This window comes from Pyrgilauda ruficollis, unplaced genomic scaffold, assembly GCF_017590135.1.
Source record: "Pyrgilauda ruficollis isolate IOZ18807 unplaced genomic scaffold, ASM1759013v1 scaffold157, whole genome shotgun sequence".
Taxonomy (NCBI): domain Eukaryota; kingdom Metazoa; phylum Chordata; class Aves; order Passeriformes; family Passeridae; genus Pyrgilauda; species Pyrgilauda ruficollis.
Genome location: NW_024514432.1, coordinates 189,356 through 213,693, shown reverse-complemented (window position 1 = coordinate 213,693; position 24,338 = coordinate 189,356). Strand labels below are relative to the sequence as shown.

Genomic DNA, 24,338 nt, shown 5'->3' with positions numbered 1-24,338 from the left:
CCATATTGATGGATGATTCCATAAAATGGGCTCAGGATTCATTGGGAGACTCTGCTGGGTGCAGGAATGGATTTACTGTATGGAAAAATGCAGTTTCCAAGGAATTTTTTATTAGTTCCAACCTGGAATGGGCTAGAAACTGAATTTCCAAGCCCTGAGAGTGGGGCTGGGGATAAATGAAGTGTTCCCAACATCCCAAACAAGGTTAAAAACTGGGAGGTGCAACCCAAATCCCAACAGACTGGGATTGGTTTTAGTTTCTCTGAGCAAATCCAAGGATTCCAGGATTAATTTTCCCCACAGTGATGGTTGTTTATAAAAAATGGGAAAAGCAGTGGCTCAGCCCCAGAGCTCCAGGAGAAATTCCCAGAAAAAGCCATTTCAAATGATGCTAAAATTGGAAAAAAATCGTCAAATTTGGGGGGGAAAAAAAAGTCAAATGGTCAATATTTCATAAAACTTGAAATACGAATAAAATAATGGAAAAATCCCTGGGGCATTCAGAGCCCTCTCCAGTGCCAGGGGTTGCCGTGGAGCCCTTTGGGATTTGTTGTGTCCAGGGAAAATTCCTTCAGAAATGAATGGCCCCAAACACAGATTTTTGGTGCTGCTGGGCCCTCCCTTTTCCCACAATTCCAAGAAATATTTAATCCCCACTAAAGCTCCTGGATCCCAGCACGGTTGTGAAATATTTAGGATGCAGTTAAAGAGTTCTGATCCAGGCATTTCCATCCAAGCTGGGCTTTTAACTTGCCTCTCCTAGCAGCAAACAGGAATTTTGGAAGGAATTGATTTTTGATGAGAAGGGACAATTTTTCCAAGCCAATTCCATGTTTCTTGTTTCATCCTTGTGCAGGAGAAACAAGGAAAGCTGCCTGGGGTTGGCAGCTCCTCTAAAAAAATCCTGTTTCTTTTGTTTTCCTGGGTATCATCACTGATGGAATTCTGCAATTGTGGGGTTTAATCTTCAATCCCAAAGTTTTTTCCATGCTGTGGCCTTTCCCTCCCTTTCCATGGGCAGCACTGGCTTCATGCCAGGATTTCCCTTTTAAAATTCCAAATCCTGGTGCTTTTAAGATTAATTTGGATATCTGCAGGCTGGATCTTGGTATGGATGGACAGGGATTTACCCATGGACAGACCCCTGGGCATGGGAAATCCATGGAATTAGAGCTGGGGCAGGTGCAGAAATGGGCAGAGGAGTTGTGGATGGAAAATATTTTGGGAAAATTCCTGTTGCCCAACAAATTAAACTAAACGGGATTTTTTTCATCTGAGGTGTCAGAGAATTACTGAGGCAAGCAGATGGAATCTCCTCCGGAGTGCTGGAAGGGGATCAACACCCAGCAGAGCCGTGGGGGTGGGTGGGACCGGCAGGAGCGGGAATAACGGGATGGGAACTGGGGCTGGAGAGTTGCGGGCAGCTTGGGAAGGGTTTGAGCCTGGCCTGGGCTGGGATTTGGGCAGCTGGGGCAGATCCTGGGATGCTGTGGGGCTGTGGGGATGGGATTGGGATGTTCTCCATCACCAAAGGCATTTGGGAAGAGCTGGCAGGAGTTTGTTTTTGGGAATGTGTGGTTTGGGGCTGGGGTTTTCCCGGGAGGTGACAGCAGTGAGGTCTCCAGAATTCCAGACTCCTGGATGAGCTCTTGGCCATGGCTTTGCTGAGTTGGGAGGTGACACCCTGGAGGGGCTGGAAGGGAGGGGATGTGAGCACCGGGATGCTCCTGTTTGTCCTGGCAAATCCCAACCTAAACCCATCCCACCTGTGGGGTCTCACTGTGTTTGTCTTGGTGGCCCCTGGGTGAGCAGGGTCTGTTTAGGTGGGATTGTGGGAAGGAATTCCTCCCTGGCAGGGTGGGCAGGCCCTGGCACAGGGTGCTCAGAGCAGCTGTGGCTGCCCCTGGATCCCTGGACCCAAGGCCAGGCTGGGCATTGGGGCTTGGAGCAGCCTGGGACAGTGGGAGGTGTCCCTGCCATGGCAGGGTGGCACTGGGTGGGCTTTGAGGTCCCTTCCCAGCTCAAACCATTCCAGGAATCCATGATCCTCTGAGGAAAATCCTCTTGGGAGAAGGCAGCAGATCCCTTTGCCAACAGAGTTAAATCCTGAATTCCTGAGATCCACAAAACCTCATCCAGTGTCCCCTCATTGTCCCCTTGTCCTCTGCCTGTGTCCTCCCACCCCTCTTCATGCAGACCCTGGAGAAGCAGCTCCAGAGCTGGGAATGGCTGGGATTCCCTGTTCCCAAGGTTCTCCCAGAGCTGTTAGAAATTGAAAAGCACAATGAAATTGTAGAAAAATGCTACGGAATAGTGGGAGGCTGAGGAATGATTCATCCTCCAACAGAATCTCCTCAGATGTGGAGGTGGCACTGCTGGCCACCAGCGTGGATCCAGATCCAGGAGTATTCCAGGTTTAGGTCAAATTGGGCCTTGCTAACAACTTCCTCTGTCAGTCCTTAGTCCCAGATGGAATCTGGGGTTTGCTGGGATGTGAGAGCAGCAGGAATTCCGAGGAGAATCCTGAGGAGAGGAGGTGACACCCCAGGGTGTGTGGGGACAGGAGCCCACAGGGCTGATCTGAGCTCATCAATTCTGCTTCCAAAGCCACTTTGTGACTTTTGTCCACTTGTTTTAGTGGAAAAGAGGGACTGACCTCAAGTTACTCCACATGGATTTGGGATGTGGGAACCTCCCATCACTCCGAGCTCTGATGTGTCCAAGCCCAAAAGGCTTTTCCAGTTTGGAGCAGCTACCAAACCCAAAATTCCTTGAAATTTAGGACATTTTTAATGTAATTTCATGACCAACATTCCCAAGTGGCCTCGGGCTGTGCCAGGGGTGGGACAGCAGAGGGGCATCCATGAATTCATGAATCTTCAGTACTGGAGCCCTCCTGGAGAGTGGGAAGAGCTCAGGTTGGAGAGGGAGGGGCTGGTTTGGTTTGGTGATGTGGGAATGTCACCAAAGTGTCCTGGAACCAAATTTCATCTGGAAAGGGGCGGTTTTCTCCAGGTTTCTCTTCCTTGGAAGTTCAGAGCAGGCTGGAGCCACTGTTCCATGGAGGGGGAGCTGGGATCAGGGCCCAGGGATGCTCCTGGTGCCAAGGGGAGGTGATTTGGGATGAGGCCCAGGAGTGGTCTGCTCCTGGTAAATCCTGCTGCTGGATCTCCTCCCTCAGTTATCAGGGATCTGATCATCCAGGTGGGAACATTCCAGCTGTTCTCGAGCTCCTTAACCTCCCCCTTCTCTTCCAGAGGAGACGACGTTCGAGGCTGGAGTCAAGGTGCAGATCCACAGCCAGTCCGAGCCTCCCTTCGTCCAGGAGCTGGGATTTGGGGTGGCCCCCGGATTCCAGACCTTTGTGGCCACCCAGGAGCAAAGAGTAAGTCCCAAATTCCCGTTCCACCCCAGGATCCCTCCAGAGATTCCTCCTGGGTTCCTTCTCCATAATTGATGCCCCTTGAGATGCAGCTCCATCATTAAGAGGTTTTTGATGCCTTGCTTCAAATTTCTTGGGATGAGGGCAACTTTTCCAAGTTATCCCCCATGGTTATTCCCACAGTCCTGCATTCCCACAGTTCCTTAAAATCCCACAGTAATTCCATCTCCAGAACTGATTTTATCCCTGGTGACTTCCCTGCTTTGCTCTTCCATGGCTGGAGCTGAGCTGTGGCAGTTCTGAGTGTTGGGTCCCGTCCAACCCACTGGGGTTTTCCCAGAAAAAACACATTCCAAGGATATAAAAAGAGGCAGGAGGACAGAGCTTCCTAATGGAGAACAGCAGGAATCTTTCAGATGACACCAAAATATCCACATGATTGATGACAAACTCTCCTGGGATACCTGGGAGTCATCGTCTTCTGTGGAATCATCCATCCATATTGATGGATGGATGGATGGATGGATGGATGGATGGATGGATGATGGATGGATGGGTGGATGGATGGATGGATGGGCAGGGGTGGAAAGGGCTGGACAGGGCATCATATGGTGCCTGATGCTCAAAGATTTTGGGAACAGCTCCTCGAGTCAGACCCACCTGGCTGCTCCAGCAGTTATTGAAAAGATTTGCCTTCCTTAAAAATCCCATTCTGGATGAGATTTGGGAGCAGGGCAGGGAGCTGGAGCCTGCAGAGAGGATCTCAAGGACTTTGGGTTAAATTGGTGCAAATTCAAGGCTTTCCTGCAGCTGCTGGAATCCTTCCCCACCCCACTGCCAGCACTGCCTATTCCAAAATTTCCATTGAAAAATGAGAAATCCAACCAGAACATCATCTAGATGAGAGAGAGGGGAAAACTTTCCTCCCCAGATCCCCCCTTCCACATGGGAGATGTAGAGGACAGAAGAACAGATTTAGGGACTCTCAGCTCCAGGGTGTTCCTTTTTCCAGGGGTTTTGCCAGAGTTTTGCTGATGGGAGAGGGAAGGGCTCATTCCTGGGATTTTCTGACTGGTTTAAAATCATCTGAGGGCTCCAAAGCCTTCTCTCAGGAGAGGTGGAGGGATCTCCAGCATTCAGTTCCCACCCCAATCCTTCTTCCCATAAAGTAATTTTTAACCTAATTACAGTAATTAATAACTTCCTCTAATTAATTATTAGTCCTCAGGGACCTTGGGCTTCTCCCACCTTCCCAGTGTGCAGCTTTATCCCAATCTGTGATTTAGTCTGGGTTTTCCAACTAAATCTCTGTGCTTGTGTTGCTCCTTTAATAAACCAGAGCCAAAAGTGGAACAGCTCCAGGAAAATCCCCCAGAAACTGAGCCCAGGCAGTTATTGGGGTCCTGAACCCAGGGTTTTACATCCTGCACCATAAATATAAATGATCCTGCAGCTGGAAAAAAACCAGGAATAAAGAAAAAGTGGAGTTGATTTCCCATCTTCCAGCTCAGAGCAGCCTTGGGGAGTTAAAAACTCTTTTTCTGGGGATAAAAAGTGTGGAGTGGGGAAGATTTGGGATGGTGGGAGCTGTGGATCCTCTGTAGGACAGAATTTGGGGTGTGGAGGGTTCATTCCTGCCTCTGGAATAATTCCCTGTGGCCCTGCTCAAATCCCTTCTTTCTTTCCCCATCCCACTCTGGAAACCACAGCATTCCCTGGGCTTTGCTCCCTGATTTTCTGCCTTCCCAGGGCTGCAGCTGCTCAGCACCAGTGAAGATTCACATCTTGGGACCAGGGCATAAATCCTGGCTTTCCACCCAGAGCTTCCCAAAATCCCTCTGTCCAGAGCCAGCTCTGGTCCGTGGTTGGCATCTCATTAAAAATCTCCCTTCACAATGAGCTCTCAGGCTGGAAAAATGGGAATTAAATCAGCTTTGCTCCTCCTCCTGCAGTGGCTGAGCCCCGTGGTTCCTGCAAGGAGACACTTCTGGGATGCATTTCCCACCTTGGGAGTTAATGCAGGAGTGACCTTGGGAGGGACCTGGCAGTGGCAGGGTGGAAATGCTGAGTCAGCAGCAAAAACTCCTGAGAAAGCAATTCCAGCAGGAGCTTTGTCCATAAAATGTGGTGGATGGGTTAAAGAGACGAAGCTGCTTCTGGACACATGGCCAAGGGAGGTGTTTCCTGGTTAAAATAAACGTGGGATTGTTCATCCTGGAGGAGACACCAGGGGTGAGCGAACTGGGACCTTCCAGGACCTGAAGGGGCTGCAGGAAAAATGGAGAGGGAATATTTCCAAGGGATGGAGGGACAGGACACAGGGAATGGTTCCCACTGCCAGAGGGCAGGGCTGGGTGGGAGATTGGGAATTAGGAATTGTTCCCTGGCAGGGTGGGCAGGCCCTGGCACAGGGTGCCCAGAGCAGCTGGGGCTGCCCCTGCATCCCTGGCAGTGCCCAAGGCCAGGTTGGAGCAGCCTGGGACAGTGGAAGGTGTCCCTGCCATGGCAGGGGTGGAACTGGGTGGGCTTTGAGGTCCCTTCCAACCCAAACCATTCCAGAATTCCGTGGAAATCTCAGAGTGGAGCAATCCCTGAAGCTCAGGGCAGCCAGGGCTGTGTTCCCTGAGGGAAGCAGGAGCCAGTACACGATGGATGGTGGAAGGAGAACAGGAGGGTCTGGGTGGAAAATCCTCCCTGGATTCCCTCCCTGCCCAGGAGCAGAGGGAAAGAAGCAGGAGGGCTTCCCATGGAGCCCAGAGCTGCTGCCCTGGGGCTTTCATCCCATTTCCCATGGGATGACCCCCCACAGTCCCATCCCAGCTGGGTTCCCTGTGCCTCTCCAGGGTGCTCTGGGATCTCTGGGAGCGTTTCCGTGGCAGTTCCTGAGTGCATGGATGAGGCTTGTGTGCTCATGAACAGGAGCTGGCAGGAGCTGGCACAGGGAAGGATCCATCACCTCCTGAGGGATCCCGAGGGAGGCCAGAACCCCCTGGAATTGGGAATTGCCCTTCAGCTCCCATCACTGCTGGCTTTGGATGGATCCCTTTCCATTTTCCCCTTTCCTGGTACTTTTAGGTGAGCCTGGTGTTGGAATCTCCCCCTCCAGACCTTGGGAAGCTGCACTATCCCTGCAATATTCCCCTTTTCCCTGACCATGGCACCAAGGCTTGGAGTGACACAATAAAATCCATACTTTGAGGGGCTGATCCCATGAAGAAAGAGAAATTCCTCCTTCCTTCCCCTTCTCCAGGCTGGTTTTTGCAGCATCTCAGCATCACCTAAACCTCTTCCATCAGTAGTGGGATCAGACTTCCCAACAGAGCTGCACAGGGCTTTCAGGGAAGATGGGAGGCACCTGGAAAAGGGCAATTCCTGCCAAGTTGGCCATAAAAATTCAGTGAAGCCCTGGGTTCTGAGCTGGAGCAATGTTGTTTGATGGGGCTCTGGAGACTCATCCCCTCCAAAGGTTTTATGGGATAGAGAGGAGAGCTACAGACCTGCAGATCCAGAGTGGGATTAGAGAGGCAGGAAAATGGGATTCAGGGCTGGCAGTGGTGGCTTGGAAACCCAGTCAGGGTGGAAGCACTGGGGTTTGGGATGTAGGAGGAATCAAAGGACACTTCACGTGTTTGAGGAGTCATTTTACAAGGGATGGGGTGCCAGGACACAGGGAACGTGTGTCCAGAGAATTCCTTCCCAATGTCCCATCCATCCCTGCCCTGTCCCTGTCCCTCCCACTGCAGAATATTGGGAAGGAATTCCTGGCTGGGAGGGTGGGGAGCCCCTGGAATGGATTTCCCAGAGCAGCTGTGGCTGCCCCTGGATCCCTGGAAACGTCCCAGGCCAGGTTGGACAGGGTTTGGAGCAGCCTGGGGCAGTGGGAGGTGTCCCTGGGGATGGAATTGGATGAGTTTTAATGTCCCTCCCAAACCAAACTATTCCATAACTCCATGGACTCACATTTCCTAACCCTTGCTCCAAGCATTTTCTCCCACCATGATCTGACCGCTCCTGGAATCACTCCCTGATTTCTTTGTTCCCCTCAATCCCACAAACTCTCCCAGTGGATTCCCTCCAATTTATCCTTAAATTCTGAATTAATTCAAGAAGGAGATCCCATAAAACCAATCCCACAGAACCTTCATGGAGCAGTTGGAAGCGGGAGATGGAAGAAAACTTAGAATCTGTAGGGCAGGAGAGGGGTTTTGGTTGGGAAACAGCATTGGGAGGGAATTGGGAATGGATGCAAAGGAAAGTGGAAAAATGAGGGAAGGGATGGAGATGAGGCAGAGCCCAGAAGAGGAAGAGAGTGGAAAGGGAGGTCAGGAAGAGCCATCAGATCTGAGGGTGAGGGAATGGTTTGGGTTTCCTGCTCCCCCTGTACCCTGTGGAAAAGAGGATTTTATAAAAAGTGAGGACAGGAAAACTTCAGAGTCCAAAGAAGCATCCTGGAGCTCCAAAATCCCAATTTTCCCTGGGCACTTGTAAGCCCTGAGCTCTGCCCCTAGGGACTCCCAGAGGCTGGAAGGGTCAAATTCATCCCTGAAAACCAGTTCCTCAGGAAGGGAGCAAATGGGAAGGAACAGGCAGGATGGGAAAGGAGCTGGAGATGCAAACAGACAATTCCAGCACCATTAACTGGGAGCTGGGATCAGCCAGCCGTGGCTGCTCTGGGTTTCTCAGCATTCCACAAGGGCTGGAGCTGCCTGGGATGGAAATTCCAAGAAGCTGCTGCTGCTGGAGGTCTCCTTAAGGAACAGAGAGTTCTGGTTCTGGTTTGATTGGGAACCCAGCCCAGGTGGGGATGTTCAGGGAGGGCTTGGATCCTTCCTTGGGATTGCTGGAGTTTGGTGCCATCAGCCACGTGAGGGGATCTGGGCAGGAATTGGTGCTGGATCCATCCCAGATCCAGAGGGAAATGGGGCAGGGAAAGGTTCTTCCCCAGAGGTGCTGGCACTGCCCAGGGAATGGTCCCAGCCCTGAGGCTGCCAGAGCTCCAGGAGGGTTTGGACACCACTCCAGGGATGCCTGGAGGGATTGCTGGGATCTGGGGGGATTGCTGGGATCCGGGGGGATTGTTGGGATCCTGTGCAGGGTCAGGGCTGGGACTCAGTCCATGTGGGACCCCTCCCAGCCTGGGATATTCCAGCATTTTATCAAACTGCTCTGACCTCTGCTGGGATCATCTCTACCACATTTCCCTGTTTGAGAAAATGAAACAGGCAGGAAAAACAGGGATAGCACTTCCAGTTAATTGAAGGGGTGACCTCTGTGGCTGTGGGCAGATGCTGCAGCTCCCGGGAGGCTCTGTGCCAGCAGCAGTGTGGAAAGGCAGGAATGTGGCCAGGGAAGGGCTGTGGCAGGAGCTGATCCTCCCCTGCCCCAGGATCTCTTCCCTCCAGGTTTTCCAAGCTTATCCCTTTTTTTTCCTGGCACTTGGGACAAGCAGAATCCATTCAGCTTCCAAGGAGTCAAATCCATTTTTTCCTTCCCCTTTTAGCACCTGCCAGCTGGGAACTGATCCTGGTAATCCTGGAGAAAGCCGGGATCAGGAGGGCTGGAAAAGCGTTTAATTCATTAATTAATTATTAATGACTGCAAAAGGGCCAGACTGGGAGTTGGTCACCTTCAATTAGAGGCTAGAGCTGGATTTCTCTACACAGGAGCAGGAGGAGGAGCACTGGGGAAGCTGCCAGGGAGCACAAATCCTGCAGGATCTGAGGGCAGGGATGTTCCTGCTGCATTTTCCCTGCTTTTCCTGATGCTTTGCTGTGGTTTATTCCCACTTTGGGAGCAGCAGGGGAGGCTGGATGTGGCATTCACATTCCCTGAACAGAGAGAGACATAATTCTCTCACAGGATTTTTCCTGGGAAGGCAATGAGAAGCACAGAGAGAAGAAGAGAAAACAATTCTTATCTCAACTTGCTGCTCCTGTTGTTTGGCACGTGTGGAGTGTGTTATGGAGATTGTTCACCTGAAGTGATTTGTCAGTTGGATTCTGCTGAGGATTGTTTTGTTTCCTTGGCCAGTGGGGTCAAAGCTGTGTCCGGGCTGTCTCAGACAGCCAAGGGTTTTTCTTCAGTGTTCCTTAGTATCTTTTTAGTATAGTTATGATACAGGATCAATGTGATATAGTGTAGTGTTAATAAAGCAATTATTCAGCATTCTGAATCGTGGATCAGATGCCAATCATTGCCCACCCTGGGGTCACCCTGCATTCCATAGGTGGAGGGAGCAGCCCCACATCCTGGGGCTGATCCCTCCCACCAACCCCATACTGGGATCATCTGGCAGAAAGGAAAGGGAATCCCTCAGGAACCCCTCAGGAGGAGGGGGAGGAGGATCTGGAGAGGCTGCAGGGAGAGGGATCAAGCCCAATGAAGTCTCTCCTGTTAATTCTTCCAAGGCTGAGGGCTGGGATTGCTCCATCCATCCTGCTGCTGCTCCTTTGGGTGCCTTTGCCAGCAGCTCCAGGGCCAAGAGAGCAGGAATCCAGGTCTGAAAGAAGTTCAGCAGCTCCACAGGATCCAGGCTCTGGATGGAAAGGCTTTTCCTGAGGTTTCAGCCCTGATTTGGCCAGGAAGGGATTCAGGCGAGCACTTAGGGGTGGATTCCCCCTGGATTTAAGCCCAGAGATTCCTGTGCCAGGCTGGGAGCCGCAGCTGGGGGAAAACTCCCCACGTTTCCAGGGAATCTTCCTGCTGGGGACAGTTTGGTGGAGCTTTTCCAGCTTGTAAAGCGAAGTCTGCCAGGCAGAAATTCCAGCTGATCCCTCCACAGCTGCTGCCACTCCCGAGACATTCATTGTCACCTCCAGGATGTTCATTGTCACCTGGAGTGTCGCTGTGTGGCACTGGGACAGCTTGTCCCAGTGAGTTATCCCAGCAGTCAGGGAGCTCCGGGGAGGGGGGATACCCTGAGGGACTGCAGGGGCTGCCCTGTGACAGGGGACATGTCCTGCCCTGTCCCTTCCCTCTCACTGGCCCTGGCCCTGTCCTGCAGCTCATGTCCCTGTCCCCATCCCTGTCCCCAGCTGATGTCCCTGTGCTGTGCTGTCCCCAGCTGACATATCTGACCTCAGCTGATGTCCCTGTCCTGTCCCTTTCCCCAGCTGACCCCTGTGCTGTCCCCAGCTGACCCCTGTGCTGTCCCTGTCCCCAGCTGACCCCTGTGCTGTCCCTGTCCCCAGCTGACGTACCTGCCCCCGCCGTGGGGCGAGTGCCGCTCCCCGGAGCTGGGGCTGGCGTTTTTCCCGGTGTACAGCGTCACGGCCTGCAGGATCGACTGCGAGACACGCTACATCGTGGAGAACTGCAACTGCAGGATGGTGCACATGCCAGGTGGGGGACAGGGGACACCTGGGACAGCTGGGGATGGGCTGGGGATGGGCTGGAGGGACGATTCACAGGACAGATCAGGGACAGGGGGGGCAGCTGGGGACACCTGGGGACAGCAGGGATGTGTTGAAGGGACAGTCACCTGGGGGGACACCTGGAGGGGACAGCTGGAGCATAGACTGGAGGGACAGGCCACGTGCCAGATGAGCGACAAGGACACCTGGGGACACCTGGGGCTGGGTTGGAAGGACAGTCCACATGCCAGGTCAGGACAGGGACGCCAGGGGGGACAGCTGGAGCATAGACTGGAGGGACAGGCCACGTGCCAGATGAGCGACAAGGACACCTGGGGATGGACTGGGGATGGGCCATGTGCCAGGTCAGGGACAGGGGGGACACCTGGGGACACCTGGGGATGGGCTAGAGGACAGTCAAGGACATGGACACCTTGGGGGACAGCTGGGGCTGGGCTGGAGGGACAGGCCACGTGCCAGGTCAGTGGCAAGGACACCTGGGGGACACTGAAAGCTGGACTGGAGGGGCAGCCATGTGCAAGGTCAGGTACAGGGACACTAGGGGACACCTGGGGCATAGACTGGAGGGGCAGCTATGTGCAAGGTCAGGGACAGAGACACCAGGGGACACCTGGGAATGGGCTGGAGGGACTGGGGGTACCTGAGGGAAGAAGATGCTTGTGGCCTTTGGGAAAGGCTGGATGTGAGCCAGCAGGGCCATCCCTGTCCTGGGGGATCAGGGACAGCAGAGCAGCAGGGAGGGACTGTCCAGCCCTGCTCTGGGTTGGGGCAGCCTCAGAGTTGAACCAAGAGTTCTGGAGTAGTTTTGGGCACCATAAAATAAAAAAGACATCAAAGAACTCGAGAGGGTCCAAAGGAGGGACATGAGGATGGGGAAGGGTCTGGAGGGGCCACACAAGGAGCAGCTGAGGGCACTTGGAGTGTTCAGGTGGAGCAGAGGGGGCTGAGGGCAGAGCTCAGTGAGATCAATGTCCTCAGGAGGGGCACAGAAGGGGCAGCTCTGATCTCTGCTCCCTGTGACAGGGACAGGACCCCGGGAATGGCTGGAGCTGTGTCAGGGGAATTTGGGATGAAGATCAGGGAAAGGTTTTTCCTCCAGAGGGTGCTGGGCACTGCCAGGGATGCCCAGGGTGGGATTGTTGGGATGTCTGGGCAGGTCCAGGGGTGGGACTGGATAGTCCTGGAGGTCCCTTCCAACCCAGGATATTCCATAACTCCCTGTGAAACAGGGCCAAGCCATGGAAGAGAGACCTGGGTCTGGTTAGGGTTGGAAAAGGCTTCTGGGACCATCAGATCCCACCTTTCTTAGCTCCAGTGCCCCCCGGGTGCTGTTCCCAGCAGCTCCTGCAGGACAAGGCCCCTGTGGCAGGCAGAGCTGGGGACAGCGGGGTCACCTGACTGCAGGGGGGTCTCTGGGTCCCCAGGGAGAGCCCGGTGTCCCCCTGTGATGGCTTTGTCCTGTCCCTGCAGGGGATGCTCCCTTCTGCACCCCGGAGCAGTACAAGGAGTGCGCAGAGCCGGCGCTCAGTGAGTACCGGGAATCCCTGAGCCGGGAGAGGGAATGTTCATGGAATTCCAGCGGCCTGGATGCTGCTGGCTGGCAGGAACGGGGGATCTGCAGCCCGGAGAGGGGCTGGGATTAGCCTCAGGTTGCTGGAAGTGCTGGATGCACGCTGGGATGAAGTTTCTCCTGGTTCTCCATGGGGAAAGGGCTCCATGAGCACAGAAACCCTTGGGATCAGGGGAGCTCCAAGAGCCCTCCTGGGGTTGAATTTGGGGTGGAGGGACCCATTCCAAGCCTGGGTTTAGGGACTCAGCCACGAGTTCTCCAAGCTGTTGTTGATGACAGTGTCACCTCCAGCAAGCAGCCTCTCCAAGGGGGTGAGAACTGGGATGAACTGGGAGAGAAGTGTCCAGAGTGAGAAATGTCCCCTTGGCCCCTTTGTGGGAGGGATGATCTCTGCTCCTGCCCTGCTCCATGTCCCTGTCCCTGCCCTGCTCCAAGGGTCCCTCCCTGCTCCGTGGGACTCCGTGTGCTCCATGCCTGCCCCCCTGCAGGTCTCCTGGCAGAGAAGGACAGCAATTACTGCATCTGCAGGACCCCCTGTAACCTCACCAGGTACAACAAGGAGCTCTCCATGGTCAAGATCCCCAGCAAGACCTCGGCCAAGTACCTGGAGAAGAAGTTCAACAAGTCGGAAAAATACATCTCGTGAGTGGGGGAGGACCTGAATTCCTTTGGATTTTGGGAGGGAAATGTCTGGGAAATGCCCAGTCCTGGCCAATCCATCCCCAGCACAGAGATGCCCTTCAGGGAAGAGCAGAGTGAAAACCTGGGAGAGATGAGGTTGGTTTCTCCTCAGTAGATTTTCTCTCTGAGTTCCTTCTCAAGGATTGTCCTCATGTGAATCCTCCAGTCCCACCAAAACAAATACAAAATTTCCCTGTTGGAGATTGGTGTCTCTGGACTGAGCTCCTCAGACCATGGAGCTCTCCCAGCCCTGGGCTTGTGATTGCTGTGTGTGGGAAGTGAGAGTTCTTCCAGATCCCTTGGATTCTCTTCCCAGAATCACAGAATCCTGGAATGGTTTGGGTTGGAAGGAACCTTAAACCCACCCAGTGCCCCCCCTGCCATGGCAGGGACACCTCCCACTGTCCCAGGCTGCTCCAAGCCCTGTCCAACCTGGCCTTGGCACTGCCAGGGATCCAGGGGCAGCCCCAGCTGCTCTGGGCACCCTGTGCCAGGGCCTCACCCCTCACAATCAGGAATTACCATCCAAGAGAAGAGTTCCCAGCAAAGTGAGATCCAGGATCCTGAGGAGTTCTGAGGAAACCTTTCCCAGCTGCTCCAAAGGTTCCAGAGCCCTCAGGGTGCCCTGAGCTCCTGGTCTGCACCAGCTCCAAGTTCTGTGGGGTCTGAGAACCCCAGAGAGAGGAACAATCATACAAAGGGGAATAAAGCCCCAAAATCCCGTTTTTCCCTTATCCCAAAGGATTGAGCCACCAATGGCTCCTGGGCTGAGGTTTTCCCTGTTCCCACAGAGAGAATATTCTCGTGCTGGACATTTTTTTTGAAGCACTCAACTATGAGACCATTGAGCAGAAGAAAGCCTATGAAGTGGCAGCCTTACTTGGTAAGGGGGAGCTGGGACCAGTTTGGGGTCTCTACTGGTCTGGGAGGGACAGAGAGAGGCTGGGAGGGGTCCACAGCCTTGAAACCCCAGCAAGGCCCATGTCTGCTTTCCTCACCCCCCCATGGCATCCCAGAGATGTCCCCATGGATACTCTGTGTGTTCATGGAAGGTTCTGGAGCTGCTCCATCCCTGCCTGCTCCCTTTTTTGGAGATTTTGGGGCTGGGTGGGCGCTGGGTGCCCTCTGTGGTGCAGGGTGTGGAGGGCATCCCAAAACCATCTCCCCATCACCTCTTCCCTGTTCCAAATCCAAGGTTTCAAGCCAGGCTTGAGCTCTTGGCCTTCAGCTGCTTCATGGAGGAGGAGGAGACCCAGGGAAGGTTCTGCTCCATCCCTGCCTGCTCCCAGCACCCCAGCTTTTGGGGATTCTGCTCCCCTGGGCAGTGTGTGGGAGAGGACATCCCAAAGCCATCTCCCATCACCTCTTCCCTGCTCCAAATCCATCCTTTCCAGCTGGGCCTGAGCTCTTGGCCTTTGGATGCCTCATGAAGGAGCTGAAGGAGACCCAGGGAAGGTTCTGCTCCATCCCTGTTCCCATTTTGGGGGGATTTTGGGGCTGGGTGCTCTCTGTGCTGCTCCCTGGGCAGGGTGGGGAGGACATCTCAAAATCACATCTCCATCACTCTTCCCTGCTCCAAATCCATCCTTTCCAGCAGGAGGTGGAGGAGACCCATGAAAGGTTCTGGAGCTGCTCCAGCCCTGCTTGCTTTCAGCTCTCTGTTTTTGGAGATTTGGGGTTGGGTGGGTGCTGGGTGCTCTCTGGGGTGCAGGGTGTGGGGGACATCCCAAAATCATCTCCCCATCACCTCTTCCCTGCTCCAAATCCACCTTTTCCAGCCAGGCCTGGGCCCTTTGGATGCCTCATGGAAGAGCTGCAGGAGACCCTGAGCTGCTCAGCCCCAGATCAGCTCCAGCCTTGGGGTCCCAGCTGCAGATTTGGGGGTGGCCCCACTGGGTTTGGGGTGGGGGTGAGCCCTCCCCCAGCCCTGCAGCCTCCCTGGATCCCTCTGGAATGCTGGGAGTGCTCAGCCCCTTGGGAAGCTGGAGCTGGGTGACCCCTGGGGCACAGAGGTGTCCCCATGTCACCCCCCATGGCTGGCCCTGCCACATGGCCCCTCAGGAGCCCTTTGCATCTCCTGGGGATTTTCCAGGAATTCCAGGCGGGAAGAGGAGGCTGCTGGAGCCTCTCTGACCAGTTTGCACCTCATAGGACCCTCATTCCCAAGCTCTGGAACTTCAGGAACAGCCTCATCTCAGAATATTTTTCCCAGGCTCAAAGCCTCCAGGTGAATCCCCCTGATGTAAACCCAGAACACCGCCTGGGATCATTCGGGGTTCTCACCTTGATCCCAAACTTCTCCCCTCTTTCCTCTCTCCGTGTCTCATGGACACCCCTGGAAAAGGCCCCTTCCCCCCACCCATGGGTGCCTTTGCTCTGGGGGTCAATCCATGGGATTTGCTTCCCTGAGCACCACATCCCAGTCACCTTCCCAGCAAATTCCTGGGAATCTCCTTTCCTCAGGTTCCTCTTCCACCCCAGGACTCTCAAGAAGAAGCTGGGAGATGCTTCCCAAAAAACCTAGGGCACCTCCCTTTCCACTTTTTGCCAGGTTGGGGTTTCTCCTTGGCTCCAGGGACGTTGATTCTTCCCAGCACCTTCCCCAGAGGGGGAACTGAGATTCCTGGGATGCAGCCTGGAGGGCTCCAGGCTCCATTAGCAGGAAAACCATCAGCTGCCGATGCCATTGCAGACCCTGCTGCTCTGGGGAATTGTTCCCAGTTTTTGAGGATGGCAGCTCCCAGGCAGGGCCCGGCAGTGCCCGGGAGCCCTCACGGTGCTGTCCCCTGCAGGTGACATTGGTGGCCAGATGGGGCTGTTCATCGGGGCCAGCATCCTCACCATCCTCGAGCTCTTCGATTACCTGTATGAGGTAAGGCCTTCCCAGCCCCCAGCCCAGGATATCCCACCCTGGAGCCCCCCAGCCCAGGATATCCCACCCTGGAGCCCCCCAGCCCTGTTTTTGCCACTCCTGGTGCCCCTTATCCCCAGATTTGCCACTCATGGTACCCTTCATCCCTGGGTTTCCCATCCTGGTGCCCCTCATCCCAGGATTTCTGATGTCTCTCATCCCTGGATTTCCCTTTCCTGCCCCTCATCCCTGGATTTGCCCCTCATCCCTGGATTTCCCATCCTCAAGCTGCTCATCCCTGTTTTTCCCACTTCTGATGACCCTCATCCCTGGATTTTCTGTTCCCTGGGGATCCCAGAGCCCCCCCAAAATCCTGTATTTCCAGTCTGCCTCATCCAGCTCTCACACAGCCCCAGCTCAGGCTGGGAACAGGGAGTTTTATTGCCATGGGATAAGAGAGTTTTCCATTTGATTTATCATTGTCCATTTGATTTAATGAGTCCCAGCCCAGGCTGGGGACACGTCCCACTCCAGGAAAGAGAACCTCACAATCCCAGCTCTGAACTCACTTCAAATCCTCTCTTTTTTTTTTTTTTTTCAATATTTTTATATTTTCAGACAATTGCCCCAATCCCAATCCCTCCTGGGCAGCTCCAGCATTGGTGCCATTAACCAGGAATAAAAATTATGGAAAAATTCCAGGACTAAAGCTGAGAGATGAACAAAAGCTGAGCCTGAATTTAGAGCTCAGCCTGGATACCCAAGTATTTCATCAAATTTTCCTTTTCCTGGATTTCTTGGGGATTTTTCCCAAGTAGGCCATAAGAAACTTCACAAATTAGGGTTTTTCCTCTGTTTTCCTCCTTTCTTTCACATCTCCTGATAAAATTTGTCAAATGTGGGGGGTTCTGCTGCACTTTTTAATTTTTCTTCTTATTTGGGCTTAAAATTAATTTTGTTCCCTCAAAGAAGCTCCCTGGGGTTGCCCCAGCAAGGGAATCTTCACAATCCCAGATATATAACCTCCGCCAGCCAGGAAAAAGGAATAAAATACCTTGAAATTAAAAAAAAAAAACCAAAAAACCTCCACACAGTTTTTCCCCTCTGCTCTGAGTTTCACAAAGTGGGGGGTTACTACTTCAAAAAATTGAGTTTTCAGCCAAAATATTTAGACATTCTGGGAATGTCTAAACCACATACAATTTTTTTCATGGATTGGCCAAATTTGGGGAAAATATTGACCATAAAGAGGCTTTTTTGTGATTTTCTGCCAAGCTCTGTCATCCTGGTCCCAAATTCCCACCACACTTCCCTGCACCAGCCAGGATCCACATTCGTTAGGAACTGACCCAATTTTTGGGGATTTCAGGATTTCAGCTTTCTTCTTGTTGGTTTTATTTCTCTTTTCTCCCAGTGGGAGCTTTCCAGTAAAACACTTCCCAAGTTTTATAGGATTTCCCTGGAAGCCAAATCCTGTAGCAGCAGGAAGATGAGGGGGCTGAGAAGAGAAATGGACCTCAGAGTGCTGGGAGCTTTCCCTGAACCCCAAAAGTGTCCCAAAAATGGAATTTTTTGGGGGGGTTTTATTCCTTGTAAGAGAATCCTGGAATGGTCTGGATGGAAGGGACCTTAAGGATCATTGAATTCCCACCTCTGCCATGGCAGGGACACCTCCCACTGTCCCAGGCTGCTCCAGCCCCAGTGTCCAGCCTGGCCTTGGGCACTGCCAGGGATCCAGGGGCAGCCACAGCTGCTCTGGGCACCCTGTGCCAGGGCCTGCCCACCCTGCCAGGGAACAATTCCTCATTCCCAATCTCCCATCCATCCCTGCCCTCTGGGATATTAATATTAATATTATTAATAGTGGCTAATATAGTTATTATTAAGACTTTTTTATTAAGATAATATTATTAGTTATAATTATTATTATTTATATTAATTACTGGTATATATAATATTATCTATTATATAGAGTGAACGATCTGTTTAGTTAACATCCAGTGAACATGTAATGAAGACCCTACTCAGTATCAACATCTACTGTCTCAACAAAATATTCCCTGTGTCCTGTCCCTCCATCCCTTGTCCCCAGTCCCTCTCCAGCTCTCCTGGAGCCCCTTCAGGCCCTGCCAGGGGCTCTGAGCTCTCCCTGGAGCTTCTCCTCTCCAGGTGAGCACCCCCAGCTCTCCCAGCCTTTCCCTGGCCCAGCCCTTGGAGCTTCCTCCTTCTCCCAGCCCTTTGGAATGCAGCCCCAAACCCAGCACACCCCAGTGCTCCCCATCCCCCTGCAGCCTCTTCTCACCCTAACCCTGGCTGCCTCTTCTTGCAGCTGATCAAGGAAAAGTTATTGGACCTTCTTGGAAAAGAGGAAGAGGACGGGAGCCATGACGAGAACGTGGTAAGGAGAGGGGGGCTGACACAGGGGTCTCCTCCAGCCAGGTGCTTTGAGCTCCTGGAGATCTGTATCACACCCAAGGTAGCTCAGCCACCTCAGATGGCATAAAATCAGCAGGATGGCTTCTGTGGCGGTGTTGGAAACAGAAAAGTTTTAATAAAAGGCAAAATAACAAAGCTCTTACAGAGAAAACCCGAGCCAGGGGCAAGAGGTTCTTGCTCCTGCTAAAACACCTCACAAAAGCCATTAGTTCCTTTGTTCTCTTCTTTTTCTAGTGAATTGCTCAGGCAGGACCTCTTGGCCTCTGTCCAATTGGGTATCCTTAAGTTTGAGGTGAAGTCCCCAAGGTCCTATGAGGTGTCTTTTTAAATTGAGGAGAGAAACTTCTGGGCCTTTTTCCTTTTTAAGGAGACAAAGGATAATTTGGTCACTCCATCAACAGGGGACACATTCCTACAAAGGGGAAATGCCCTGGGAACGCTGGAGCTCTTCCCACTTGTGTTAGGATCTGGTTATTAAAATTATAATTAGAGATGCCTCTGCCCCCGTCAAACTGCAAATGGGACCAGATGCCAGACGATAGTCTGGAGTTTATTGGATAGTAAATATGAGAGGGAGAGAGAAAAAGCAAGGGAAAGAAATGGAAAATAGGTGGGGGGAACAGAAAGAGAGGGACAGAGACAGAATAAGGAGAATATCCCCATCCATGATTGATCCCATCGGTCCCCTGCAGCTGGTCTTGGTGGTGAAGTCCCCCAGAAGCACAGAATGTGATGGGTTAACACAGCTCAGGTAGGAAAGCCCAGGCAGGGCTGGAGTTTGCCACTGCCTGCTGCCCCAGAGCCCAGGTGTGCTGCAAGGCCCCAGCATGGCCCTGGGGAGCACTCGGGGCTCTCTGACGGCTTGTGACACCCCCTGAGCTGCTCCTCACGTGGCTATCCCATGGATGTGCCTTCCAGCACTGGGCTCCCCTCCTGGGCCAGTTCCTGTAAGGGGGGTGGGTGTTCACTGCCCCTGAGCAGAGGGACTCCAAAACCTCCTCATTTCCCCTCATTTTGGGGGACCAAACCTGGCTCTTGTGGGCTCTGGTGTCCCCCACCCCAAACCCAGCCAGGGAAGGGTCTGTGCTGTGTTTGATTTTCTGGTGGGTGCATTCCTCTCCCTCAGCCTTGTTTCTTTTTCTTAATCATTTCCTAGGAAATTATTAAGGAATGGGTTTCCCTTTATCCAAATTAGGTTTCATTTACAATCCAGAGTCCCAGCCAGGCATCTTCAGGGAGGCTTCTCTGGCTGTTCCTTCTTTACCCAGTTTTGTTACAGTGAGCAAAACTTTCTGTCAATGTTTGAGGCATGATCTGTTTCAGTCTCTCCAGCCCCAAACCCAGCCAGGGAAGGGTCTGTGCTGTGTTTGATTTTCTGGTGGGTGCATTCCTCTCCCTCAGACTTGTTTTTTTCCTGGGCCTGAGGTGATTAAGGAATGGGTTTCCCTTTATCTAAATTAGGTTTAATTTACAATCCAAAGTCCCAGCCAGGCATCTTCAGGGAGGCTTCTCTCCTTCTTTCTCCAGTTTTGTTACAGTGAGCAGAACTTTCTGTCAGTGTTTGAGGCAGGAACTGTTTCAGCCTCTCCAGCCCCAAGCCCAGCCAGGGCAGTCCCTGCTGTGTTTCTGGTGGATGCATTGCTCCCCTCAGCCTTGGCTGTTTGAGGGGATTGAAGGATGCTTTCCCTTTATTCCATCCCTGCAGTTTGACTTCCAGCCCAAAGCTCTCCAAGGAGATTTCTGTGCCTGTGGCTCCTGTTATAAATACATATTATATTATTGGCTTTTTGCACATATTATATGTATCATGTTAAAATAACTTTGCTTTTATTTCTACTCTTAACAAAAACTTAGATATAATAATAATAGTAGCTAATGTAGTTATTATTAGCTAATATAGTTATTATTAAGTTATTAATAGTAGCTAATATAGTTATTATTAAGATTTTATTAATATATTAATATTATTAGTTATAATTGATATTATTAATATTAATTACTGGTATATATAATATTATCTATTTATAGAGTGAACTGTCTGTTGAGTTAACATCCTGTGAACATGTAATGAAGACCCTACTCAGTATCAACATCTACTGTCTCAAGAAAATATAAGCCAAAGTCCAAGCTAGAATAAAGAGAATAAACCAAAACCACAACCAAAAAACACACTCCAAAAAAACAGACCCAAAGAAGAACCATACAGAATAGTTCCTAGAATGTAAACTAGTTTATAGAACAATATAAATACGTATGTCTATGAATATACAACAAGCTAATGTAATAGAAAAAATATTTAAGAAATGTCTCCAAAGATAAGTGTGCTTTTAATTAAATACCAAACACCCAACTGTTTTTAACCCTTTGCTTTATTTCTATCTCCTACTATCTTTTTTATTAAATATTATTCCTTTATTAAACAAAGGAATAAAACACCTTAAAATTTAAAAAAAAGTTAAATTTTACCAAAAAAGTAAACCCGGCTTTCCACATCTCCTTTATCAGCTCTTGTAACAAGGAGCAGAACTTTCTGTCAGTGTTTGAGGCATGAACTGTTTCAGTCCTGGGAGCCCCCAGCAGCTGTGGTGTTAGTGTTCAGGAACACAAAATCAGGGAATGATCATATGCAGGTGCTTTTATTGAAGAGCTCTGGGTGTCAGGGGCACAGACCCAAATCTGACTCTGACATGGGTTCAGGATGAACACGTTTTCATACCCTTATTGTTATATAACTACATATTAATTATTAAACTTATATTGTTCTATTGCATACATTGTTTTCATCCGAGCATGGATTTTTGTAATCTCCATCAAACCCCCCAAACATCATTTCTCATGATTCCTGTTACAATTAAACAATAATTCTATCCAATTACTGTCGCAATACGACACGAAACAAACGACACTCACACGCTGAGGTGTCCAAGGCAAAAAAGCACATTTGTTTCTGGACCTCGATACTTATAGAATTCCAAAAGTGACCATGGATTGGAGGACGAAATTGGCACCTCTCCAACCACACTGGTCAAACCGACAGTCCATCAATTCTCTCCTCTTCCAGAAAGGAATGCAAAGCAATCACTATTTACATGAAATTGGGTGAGAAACTCCATCACAAAAATGTAAACATCAGAAGGCTTAGAAGAACTTTAGAAGAACAGGGCAACACAGGTGCCAAACAATCATCGCATTTAACAATCACATCATTTATCATTTAACAATCATATCATTTATCATAGTCATTAAATGATTATACAGGTGCAGTTTGGCATGATCCAGTAAAGCCTAACATTTTCCCAGGGCCTTCCTCTTGTATTTGCAGGGTTCCCAGACGAAGGGAGGAATGATGAATCTGACTCCATGTTCTTGAAAGCTAATTTATTATTTTATTATACTGTATTATGTAAAAGAATACTATACTAAACTATACTAAAGAATACAGAAAGGATACTTACAGAAGACTAAAAGATAATAATGAAAACTCGTGACTCTCTCCAGAGTCCTGACACAGCTTGGCCCCAGTTGGCCAGTGAGTCAAAACAACTCACAGCAGAATCCCATCAGCCTGTGGGCAAACAGCCTCCAAACACATTCCAAAGCAGCAAAACACAGGAGAAGCAAATCGGATAATATTGTTTTCCTTTTTCTCTGAGGCTTTTCAGCTTCCCAGGAGAAGAATCCTGGGCAAGGGGATTTTTCCAGAAAACATCACGGTGACACCTACCAGGCCCAACCTTTTTCCAGCTCCTCTGAATACCCCATGATTTTAGAGACATTTTATCCCTGTACTATCAGTGGGATAACGCATTCCCTGCTTTTCCATGGCAGAGCACCTGTGATCCAGTGCCAAACCACTCGGAGAGCCTGAGCCACACTGTGACCGTGCCCCTGCAGGCCCCGCTGGGGACGCTGGAGGAAATCGCCTGCTGACCCCTCCCCACCACAGTGCCCATCCCGAGGAAGGAAAACTGCACAGGGAAAACAGGGACCCAGCTCAGGTTTGCACTGGGGGGAAAAAAAAAAAAAAGATGGAAAAAAAAAATACTGGAAAAAAATTATTGGAAAGAAAATTATTTTAAAAAATCTATTAAAAAAATAAAAAAAAAGAAGAATAAAAACTCGCTATGCATTAAAAGAATATAAAAATAATATAAAAATATAAATTCTAAATATACTCTGCCCAAAGTGAGAGGCGCCTTGGACCTGACTCCTGTTGTCCTTTCCTCCTGGGGGTTTGGCTCCAACCTGGGAAGCAGCTCCCAGGCTGGGAGAGCTGGGAATGTTCACCTGGAAAAGGGAAGCTCAGAGAAGAGAAACCTCAGAGCCCCTTCCAATGCCTAAAGGGGCTCCAGGAGAGCTGGAGAGGGACTTGGCACATGGGATGGAGGGCCAGGACACTTTTTGGGATTGTCCAAGCCTCAGCAGCAGCAGCAGCAGCAAATCCCAAAGGAAGCATCCCAAATACCCTGAGCACTGCACGCCAGGGCTTTTCCTGGCCCCAGGATTCCTCAGCTGCCTCTCTCAGCTCTGTTCCTCTTTGCAGTCCCTGGGTTTCAGTGCCAGAAGGATCATCCCAGAATTCTCCATTCCCAGCGCCGTAGGCTGAGAGTTTTACAATAAAGAGATCCCAAAGTCGGCACTCTCGGATTCTTCTCCCGGTCGCGTCCTCTGGGTGAGGTTGGGCTGAATCCCGAGCTCAGCCCAAGGTGAGCATCCCTGGAGAGGAGCCACAGGGATCCCTATGGATCATCCCAGCCCTGCTGTGCCTGCAGAGTCCGGGAGCAGCGGGTGGGGTTGGGTTCATTAATTTCTTTAATTTTTGGGGGGAACTTTTTGAATTTTCTTCTTCTCCCATTTATGGATTCTGTGCTTTCTCCTCATTCTCCTGACTGATATTAAAGCTGGTCTTGTGGAAATGGCCAGGCTGTGTCATTCCTGCCTTGCCCTCATCGCCAGTGGGAGGGCAGATCCCAGGAAGAGCCTTCCCAGGGCTCTTCCTCATCCCTTCCCCCTCCTTTTCCTCTCCCACCACGTCCTGACACAGCTCGGGATTAGGTGGGAGTGGTGTCCTGGCCATGCTCAGCTGCATCCCTGTCTTCCCTGGGATGGGATCTCCAGGATGTGCTGGGATCTCTGGGATGTTGTGGGATCTCTTTGCTGACAGAGGTGTTGGAAATCTCTCCATGATGTTTTGGGATTGTTCAGTCTGGAGAGGAGGAGCTTTGGGGTGACATCACTGAGGCTTCCAGGCCTGAAGGGAGCCTGGAACAAACATGGACAGGGACTGGGGACAAGGGATGGAGGGACAGGACACAGGGAATGGCTCCCACTGCCAGAGGGCAGGGATGGATGGGAGATTGGGAATTAGGAATTGTTCCCTGGCAGGGTGGGCAGGCCCTGGCACAGGGTGCCCAGAGCAGCTGTGGCTGCCCCTGGATCCCTGGCAGTGCCCAAGGCCAGGCTGGACATTGGGGCTGGAGCAGCCTGGGACAGGGGAAGGGGACAGTGCCATGGCAGAGGTGGGAATTCAATGGTCTTTATGCTACTTCCAACCCAAACCAGTCCAGGACTCTGGGATTCCAACTTTTCCTTTACTGATCCACTTTAACTGGCTCCAAAGTGTAACAAGAAAATCCATTTCCATCCGAGTGCATCCCAAAATGTGTCAGCAGTGGCTTCACCCCTGGATCCAGGCACTGAGGGGCTGCTCTGCCTCATCTACAGCACTGAGAGAGACCTGGGGATTTTAAGAAACACTCTCAGGGAGAGATGAGGGTCTGAGGGGCCTGGAAAAGGGCCCTGAGCCCTGATGGAGTGGGATGGGGGGAGATTTCATTTTTGAATCCAAACTTCATCAGGATCAAGTGTTCATTTTCCAGAAAAAAATAAATAAATAAACATCAGAAAAAAACTGTGAGGATTATTTGGGGATTCAGAAGAAACAACCAAAGTTCAAACTTCCAGCACAGCCCCAGCCCTGCTCAGTGCCCCAGAATTTTCCAGAGAAAAAGGAAGCTCCATTATTTGCAGTAATTAACCCCAAGC

General features: G+C 51.3%; 1 protein-coding gene across 2 annotated transcripts in view; it reads left to right on the top strand.

Moving 5' to 3' along the window:
• The window catches only part of LOC121350517 (acid-sensing ion channel 2), a 396,350-nt gene extending 373,141 nt beyond the window's left edge, over positions 1-23,209 (top strand). Inside the window, exons 4-12 of one of the 2 annotated variants that reach the window (XR_005954678.1) lie at positions 3,258-3,385; positions 10,573-10,723; positions 12,226-12,282; positions 12,814-12,967; positions 13,798-13,889; positions 15,799-15,878; positions 18,187-18,255; positions 22,122-22,291; positions 22,837-23,209. Coding sequence is in view for 1 of the 2 variants with exons in the window: in XM_041461902.1 (XP_041317836.1) it covers positions 3,258-3,385; positions 10,573-10,723; positions 12,226-12,282; positions 12,814-12,967; positions 13,798-13,889; positions 15,799-15,878; positions 18,187-18,255; positions 22,122-22,223 (833 nt within the window). In the remaining variant the exon portion in view is untranslated. Of the gene's footprint in view, positions 1-3,257; positions 3,386-10,572; positions 10,724-12,225; positions 12,283-12,813; positions 12,968-13,797; positions 13,890-15,798; positions 15,879-18,186; positions 18,256-22,121 lie in introns of both variants that reach the window. The other variant, XM_041461902.1, reaches the window with a different exon arrangement.
• Positions 23,210-24,338: the final 1,129 nt, after the last annotated feature.